Source organism: Morus notabilis, unplaced genomic scaffold (genome assembly GCF_000414095.1).
Source record: "Morus notabilis unplaced genomic scaffold, ASM41409v2 Scaffold1032, whole genome shotgun sequence".
Taxonomy (NCBI): domain Eukaryota; kingdom Viridiplantae; phylum Streptophyta; class Magnoliopsida; order Rosales; family Moraceae; genus Morus; species Morus notabilis.
Window position 1 is genome coordinate 304,155 of NW_010366892.1, and position 8,968 is coordinate 313,122.

The 8,968-nt window shown below is 31.2% G+C and overlaps 1 protein-coding gene across 1 annotated transcript; it reads left to right on the forward strand.

The window, feature by feature from the left end:
- The first annotated feature begins 386 nt into the window (after nucleotides 1-386).
- Nucleotides 387-2,968, forward strand: LOC21398302 (ribonuclease P protein subunit p25-like protein). Its single transcript, XM_024174306.1, has 8 exons — nucleotides 387-606; nucleotides 1,310-1,390; nucleotides 1,479-1,567; nucleotides 1,749-1,823; nucleotides 1,947-2,053; nucleotides 2,152-2,292; nucleotides 2,380-2,439; nucleotides 2,563-2,968. Exons 1-8 carry the CDS (start codon nucleotides 484-486, stop codon nucleotides 2,667-2,669), a joined length of 783 nt encoding a protein of 260 aa, XP_024030074.1. The 5' UTR covers nucleotides 387-483; the 3' UTR covers nucleotides 2,670-2,968.
- Nucleotides 2,969-8,968: the final 6,000 nt, after the last annotated feature.

An 8,968-nucleotide genomic window follows, 5' to 3' on the forward strand; every position in this document is an offset into this window, starting at 1 on the left:
TAAAATGCGTTTGAAATAAAAATTTATGTTATAATTTGAATCATAATTCATAAATTATTATAATATTTTTTTCATAAAAAATACATATAAATTACAAATAATTTTAAGTTATAATTTTAAATATATGAACAAAACGTGCAATTAGGCAACTCAATTCCCACCGTTCGTGATACCACTCTCTTCTTGCGAGGGCGTAGGGCCAAGAAAAACCGGCACCAAATCGGGTTGGAGTATAAGAGAAGCTTGACTTGACCGGCGAGGGAGGGAGATTTTAGTCAATTTGTCCCATTTTCCTCAGTGACGCGCGCTCTCAAAATCTCTTTCTTTCTAATACCCGCACGCACACACTCTCTCTCTCCTCACACTCTCTCTCTCTCTCTCTCTCTATCTATCTCTCTCGTTTTTTTTCGCTAGGGTTTTAGGGTTTTCTGAGAGTAGCAGCATTTGAACTCTGCGAATAATTTCCCAAATCGAAGAAATCCCATGGATAGATACCAGAGGGTTGAGAAGCCCAAGCCTGAATCGCCCATCAACGAGAACGAAATCCGAATCACCACTCAAGGCGTTATTAGAAACTATATCAGCTATGCCACTACTCTTCTCCAGGTTTTCCTTCTCTCTCCCTCTCTCTCTCTCTCTCTCTCTCTCTCTACATATGTCTCTTGCTAGAGTATTTCGTTTTTTCTTTTATTTTTCCTTTTGATAGATTCTTAGATTCTATTGTGCCTTTTTTTCTTTTGATGAGCATTAAACTTAGTCCGTTTGATTTTTAGGGCGCTTATGCAGTTTTTTTTTTTTTGAATATTTAGGGCTTGTTTTTCTTAGAGTTTACAGTAACTTATGATTTGGAGTTTTGTTTTCTGTTTTTTTTTTACACTGTTTAAATGTAAATTTATGGGTTTTCACTTTTCCGTATAACGTTCTGCTGCTTGACTAACCAGATTACCTTTATTTGGGACCTTGAGTGCTTGATATATATATATATATATATATATATATATATTATAGTTCTATTATTTTGTCCTTTTTTATATTTATTTCTTTTGAACCGAGTTTTTCTTTATTATGCTGTGTTTGGGTTCTGCCATTTCAAGGATATACATTATACTCTTATTAAGCTTTTCCATTTATTGTCGGGTGTTTGTAATTTATGGTTGATCTCTTCATGATTTGTGTCATTAGTTGTATATTTTCGCATGGTAGTGAGTTTTAATAGTTTTCGAATGAGCATGATATGGTATGCCAGTTGCTTCGGATTTCGCCTAAAATATGAGCTGCATAGTTCATTTATGTTTGGTACTATATTCAGGAAAAGCGTGCAAGAGACATCGTTTTGAAAGCAATGGGACAGGCAATCAGCAAGACTGTGGCCATTGCGGAGATTATAAAGGTCAGTACATTTTGCAGAATTAGGATTTGCAGTTTTCATCTCTCTATTTGATCAAGAACTAATTCCCAATTTGAATTTGACAAAACAGAAGAGAATCCCTAGGTTGCATCAAGAAACTGCTATCAGCTCAGTAAGCATAACTGATGTATGGGAACCCATTGAAGAGGGTCTTGTTCCGTGAGTGTCTGGTTTTGAGTACTTCTAGTTCTGTGTGATTTTCATGTTTGAGGATATTATTTTATACATGTTTATAGATGCAACAGAACCTGTGTTTGGGCGGGCACGCACGGTTGTAACTTGTGTTTATTGATTGTTGTGGATGGATCATGGATATACTAAATTTTAATGCCTGACACAGTGTGGAGATGACTCGCCATGTCTCAATGATTTCAATTACGCTATCAACCAAAGAGCTTGACAAAACCTCTCCTGGGTATGTTCTCTCATATGTGCCAAAGTGTGTTGCCTAGTGAAAAATGTGTTCCTTTCACTGTGTCTGAACTTCTAAGTTCAATGCTTTTGACTTCTCACGAATATGAATTAAAATTTCCTGTAGGTACCAAGCTCCTTATCAAATGGACCAATCGAGACCACAGCCCAACTATCAGCAGCAGATACAACAGCCTAAACAAGCTCGTGCTCCGTACAATGCCATAAACGAAGGTGATGCAAATAACATGTTTTTAACTCCAACCTGCTTCTGAAGCACTATTTCCTATTAGGACTTCTGAGTTCTAATGTTTCTTGCTTTTGATTGCTAGATTCTTATAACCGTGGTCGGGGACGTGGCAGAGGCCGTGGGAGGGGTTGGAATAGGGGTGGGTATGGCAACTACCAGGGTGGGTATGGAAATTACCAAGGAGGATATGGAAACTATCAAGGTGGTTATGGGAACTATCAAGGTAATAAAATCTCATGTATCTCGATAAGCCTTGGTTCATTCATGCTTTAAGCTTAATCCGGTTTCTACTTGCGCTTGTTTTCACTAGATAATGGTGGATATTCAAATCGGGGCAGAGGCGGAAGAGGCAGAGGTTGGGGCTATCGTGGTAAGTCTTGTAAACCATAAACATGTGCATAAACATGCTGTTTTACTTAAAAGAACTCATTTTTCAAGTTCTTGTTCAAGAGAAACTTGGGCATCTTAAGCAATTGCTTTCTTTTAATTATAGGTACAGGAACAGGATATGAAAGAGGCAGAGGTGGAGGGGGCAGAGGATATGGGCGTGGCCGAGGACGGATGGGTGGCCGATCGAGGGGTGGTGGCAACCAGGCGTAAATCAGCAGTTGGTGTTATTTTTGCTTTAGCTAAATGCTTGCCTGTGGGGTGAATTTTTATCCAGAATACTGTTTTAATAGCGTGAAATGTGGCTTCCGAAAAAGCAGTTTCTACTTCAATGTTTTTGGTCTTGCGTTATATGAATGTGGGCAAGGTTGTTTTAGCGAAAAGTGCAAAATAGTCGGTTTTAATGCTGTAATTCATTTCACCTTTATTGCTGCCGATTGTTGTATTTAGATTTTTGTAATCACATATCTTTATTCCTTTCAAAAGCAAATCATGGGTACGGCTTTTTTTTTAATCACTTTTTTACCTGTTGATTTCGATTTTCCTCCAAGAAAAGAAAAAAGATAGAACTTTTTTTTTTTTTTTTTTTTTTTGGCTCTGGAAAAAGAAAAACCAGTATCTATCTTGAGACCGTTACAAGCAGAGTGAGCTGATTCTATTTCTTCTGGACTCGTGGAACATTGGACTTGGAAAAGCAGGGTTGGGCTCCCCATTCTCCCTTTGAGGCCTAAAATCAGTTCATCTTGAGACTGTTATAAGTTCTTGGCTTTGAGAAATGGAAAAGAAAAAGGGCATGTTTCCCTACAAGTAAAGCGATGAAAAGATAAAAAGATGAAGAGAAGGCGAGAATTATTGGGACTGTTTTTGTCACTTATTTTAACATATGTGCATATTATGTTTCCTGAATTTTATTACTTGTGTCAACATGTTTTTTGAGGTTAACTCCGTTGAGTTTTTTAACAGAAATACTTTTAAACACTCTTGAATTTTGTCACTTATGTCAATATGCTCCATGAATTTTAAAATGTGCATGTTTTACCTTTGAATTATGATATATTTCTAATTTTTCTCTCTTCATCTTGATTCTATCAGTTTTTTGAACGAAATATGTTGGGAATGATGTCCTAAAAGCATGAGATGTAATAAAGAATATTATTATTTATATAATAAAAAAGAAATTTCATTATTTATGTGTATGTATTATTGAATACTTTATGAATATTATTAAAATTATGCGTTTATTTATGTAACATTAAATATTGTATATAAGAGTTATATACAAGATGATAATATTTAAGGATAATAATCGTAACGTGTTCGTAATGACTTTAAATGAAAATTTAGAGTCTTTAATTAAAACATTACTAATACATGTCATTCTCATTAAAAATAGAACGATGTTATCTGCACTGTTAATATGGTGTTAATATAGAGTGATATTGAAGGAGTGTATTACACATAATGTGATTATGTAGAACCGGGACATAGACACAATTTGAATTTCTGATAATTTTGGTTAAGTATAGAAATTCAAATTGAGTCTACCGATGGTCATATATAGAACAATCTCAATCCTAAGTTATTAGCAGACTCCTATTTATAGATTTGTGTATTTAATTTACTCGGTACAGATTTTAAGATTCTAAATCCTATTCCTTGTATCTTGGAGACATGATGAAGTAGGTATCTGAGAATATTAATACACGAGATGAAATCCATTTCTTCTTGAATAAAGAAGTAGATAAATAATTCTCTTGAGGTTGATTCAGTACTTGAATCGGTAACGAGCTCGTATTCATGAATTTGTTTTATGAATATACTATTCATTAGAGAATCAATGGTACCAATGGATAAAGATGTAGTTAGAGAGGTTAACATATTTCACCTGACTCTAATTATACATTATTTATAGATGATTGATCTATATGTAATGTCTATATCAAATGGACACTTCAAAGTTTGGAAGTAAATTATATATATAATTTCGAGAGTGCAATTCTAAGTTTATAGTGGAGTACTTTTAGAATTAATAGAATGAATGAATTAATTAAAGAGTTTAATTAAATATTAATTTTATTGGAGATAGAAATTATAGGCTCATGAGTCCTTGCACCGTCCTTGTAAATCTACAAGACACTAAGGACAAAATGGATTTTTTTAGAATTATAGAATTATAAATAAAACACTAAAAAATAATTAATTGAGAATCAATTAAATATTAAATAATGTGATTATTTAATTTAAATTTTAAAACACACATGTGATGAAGATTACAAGTGTCACACGCCTGGGATTCAGTTACTTGCTCTCTAAGTTATCCGGTTGACTTAATTGATAGGTTATCCAATTGGAAATCAAATTGAATTTAATTTTGACTTTAATTTGAATTTGAGTCAAAATTAGATAACTAGATAAAGAAGAAATTTTTTCTCCTCCTTATCTACAATAGGCGCCAACTACAAGGGGCTTATCCCTGTGGTGACTGAATTTTATCTACAGCAAGAGAGAGAAAATTGTTTCAAAATTAAATGAGAATTTTATTTTATTTAAAATAAGATTTAAAATTAAATATTATCTCTTATTTTTTGAAACCTTATCTTAAGATAAGATATAGTTTCTCTAGGATTCTGAGAGGTGCTCTATAAATAAGAGGTTGCAGAAAATTAGAGAACACAATTTTTTCTCCCTTCCTCTATGTGATAGGCGTGTAACATACTAGTTACAGAAGTGTAGCATTTTGTTAGTCAGTCTGTAACATGCTAGTGACACGCGTGTAACTTTTTCACTCTCTTCCCTACAGGTGGCATGTTACATGTCTAGTATAGGCGTGTAACACACAATTAGTTAGCATGTAACCTACTTGAGGTGGACGTGTAACCTGAGAGAAAAATAGAGAAGAAAAGCTTTTCCAAATTCCTAATTCCAAGTCGTGCATGAGTTGGTGTTCGTGGAAGACTTGAGTATTTTGAGTGCTAATCCTATTTTGTTTCAAGTGTGCCCATACACACGTCTTCATAGATTCGAGGAATTGACAAGGAAGATTCGGATATTCCAAACAAGCTTAGAGCGAGGAATGTTCGTGGTCAAAAAATTTAAGTTATCGACCTAATCGTTCGCTAGGTAAAGTTATTCTAAAATTAATTTGATTAATTTATTCGTGTATAAATTAATATATTCTATAGAGTATCTTAAAGGTTTATTAAAATTTTTATTATACATGATATGTTAGATACACATTTCTGCATAGAAAATAATTTTCAAAACCAATAAAATGTTTATATGACCATTAAATTGCTACTTATCTATGATATTTGACCATTAAAGTTTGTTAAGTTAATAAATTTCTTAAAGTTTGTGTTATTTTTTTAAAAGTACAATAAAATAAATATTCTGAACGCATTTAGATTTAAAAATGCTAATTATTTATAATATTTATTAGTTTGTATTGCTCGCTTTTTAAATGTTCAGAAACTAACCTAGTTCTATGCATTTTTAAATAAAACTTTTCATCCTTTTCTTCCAATTATTACTATTATTAAAGAAAAAACTTGCACATTACTCAAATTACGTATTTGAGTTTTCTAATAATTTATTCACATTTTAACTACGGTTAAGAAGTGCTTTTCAAGGCATTGACAAAATGATTTTTTTTAATGGGAAACATTGATTAATAAAAGACAACAAATTACTTCTCCGGTGCTCCAACCACTTTTTAGTGCATGTGGGTTTTCTAGATGGTTACGCATCTTTTATCTTAATGTGATCTTCATAAAATAAGCTAATGAGGAAAAACTAAAAAATACCACTCAACATCATAAACAAATATATATATATATTATTTATATCATTTTATTAAAAAATAAACAATTTTCATTCAATTAATAAAGAAAAAACAGAAAGCAACGATAGTATTCCATTATTAAAAATCACATAAATAATAAACGTGTACAAAACTATAACAAACCTTGTATTTTTCTATAAGCTAATTTGGTTATTTTCATTAATGTCTTTCAAGTATATTCAGTTCTCATTCAGCTCCCAACATTTGCTATTAGAGGTCTAGTTAAAATATATAGTTTTGAGGCTTCTGGCCCTTCATTAATAAATCGTTTACTTCAAACAGACCGTAGCAAGAGAAAGATACATGACGATTTTAAAAATAATGAAATGAAAAAAAATTGATCTAAACAAATAATTCTAGGAAAAAGGATATCAATATTAGGCGACACAATTTGATTTTTTTCATTTCAGATATTTTTTTCTTTTTATAATTTTTTTTTTCCAAGTCTACTTATTCTTCACCATTTTATCTCTCTTAAAATCCTCATGTTAAATTCCGTCTGAAATGAACAATTTCATTAATAGAGAGGTCAAAAGTTTGTATTTCAAAAACATCACGATAATTAAACGTCTAAAAGTGAATACAGAAGATCAAAATGAGATAAGTAGATATTTTCACGGGTTGTCAGTGAAAATTACCCGAACTAAGTTTGGTAGCTGATTCAATTAGTAAAGGATATTAGTGTAATATCTTTACATATTACTAACGTGCTGTGCTTTTACTATTCGTGGTTGCTTTTTACTTCCTCTTTTTGCCCTTCTTTTTCTCCGGTACGTCAATATACCGGTAGGTCAGGTTTTTTATTCCGTTAAATATATATAAAAATACGTAAAAGTCAAAAAGTATGAAGATTTAATGATTAAAAAAACTTAATTTATCTGTACGCTAAGCGTATTAGAGAATCTCTCTTATTTTTTATTTCCTTTTTTATTTTTTTTCTTTTAAAGCTTTAACCTATTTGTTTTAATGTTATGTGGCACTTGTTTTGGGGACCTCTATATGAAACCCAAGATATTGCAATACGATCCACTAGAGGTGGATTCTAATATTGGAACCTACTGCTATCGACAATATATATATATATATATATATATATATAGGGTTTTAATGGTTACTCGTTTAGCTATTTATGAGTATGATTATTTTAACTGTATATATATATATATACACTAATAATAAAAGAAATTGATATCGATATTGTCTTCTAAAATCTCTCTCTTATTTATTAAATTTAAGAAAGAAAGACAAACATTTTTCTATCTTATATAAAACAAATATTGCTTTAATTAATAAATGAATAAGCTTACGATTCCAGTATTTTAAAAGAGCCGAATAAAATTGCTACATCATTCTTATTTATATTATTGCAATAAAGCTTCCCATTATTCATAAATTTTAAAAGATAAAAAATTTTATTTTTAAAAATATTATCGATAACTAAACTAAATACTAATATTATTTAAATTTATAAATTTTTGAAGAAAGTATTTGATTATATATAATACAGAAAGCACGTGCCTTGGACGTGCACCATAAAACTAGTGTTGTATAAAAATCTACGGAATCCGATCCTATTCGTTACCTGCTCACCAGGATAATTTTGCCTCTCATCCTCTTAACTCTGGAATCAGGATTAAGATAGAATTGCACACAGACACTTGTCCTTTTCTCATGGGTTACTCCTGCCACATTCATGAGTTGCTTTCACCGGTCTAATTTTAGACATTGTTCATTTTATCGATTTGAATTTTTAATTTTAAGTTCTTATAGTTAAAAGTTCTCAAAAAATATTAGGTCCAACTTTTTCTGCTATAATTAAAAGTTCTAAAAAAATATCACATCTTAATTCAAATTGAAAACTTAAATCCGCGAAGCGAACAGTAGTGATTTCTAGCACCAACAAAAATAATAAAGATATAAAGTAATCAAATAGTATGAGAAACTTGCTTGCCAATTGCCATCAGTTGCTTTTGATCTGAGGGTGGAGTTACCGGACCCAACCAAAACTCTTCGGTCTTCGAATTTCCCCTTTAAATGCCTCTTTCAATATTTGTTTTTGGTCCACTTTATAATTAATGTCTTAGTACCAATTCATCAATCAATGCCACAAACTACCAATTTAACCCGCTAAGTAACAACTAACGTTCCAACACAATGCATCACCTCAATTTATTCTCTAAAGTTTAGGATTAGTCTTGTTTAAGATCTTTTATAAGAATTTATGTTAAAATCAGATTAAAAAAAAAATTTAAGTGTGATCATGCGGTTTTTATCTATTTATTTTTAATATATACTCAAACAAAAAGATCACGTGACAACATTATTCTCTTTTTTAAAAAAAATATTTTTTAACAGAAAGAATTAAGTAAGAAGAATTTAATATTTAAACAACAAAGAGTTTTTAAAGCTGGAGGGAGAGGTGGAAGGATGAGGGGCAAACTGAGAATGAACCCAAAGTTCAGGAACACTTGTGATAATAATCTTTAAAATTATGACAAAAAAAATATTGTTTTCAATTTTTAAAATAGTTTTTTAACGGTCATATCTTTACATATATGTATTTAAAATTTATAATGTGCCACACAAAACTGCTCTTATTCTAAATCAATTCACGATAGAGCAAAATAACCTTCTTCACAATAAACTCATCATATATATATATATATATATA

Coding starts and splice junctions, on each gene's coding strand:
- LOC21398302 (XM_024174306.1), top strand. CDS start 484: ATGGATAGATACCAGAGGGTTGAGAAGCCCAAGCCTGAATCGCCCATC. Junction 607..1,309: donor ATGCCACTACTCTTCTCCAG/GTTTTCCTTCTC, acceptor TACTATATTCAG/GAAAAGCGTGCAAGAGACAT. Junction 2,054..2,151: donor GTACAATGCCATAAACGAAG/GTGATGCAAATA, acceptor TTTGATTGCTAG/ATTCTTATAACCGTGGTCGG.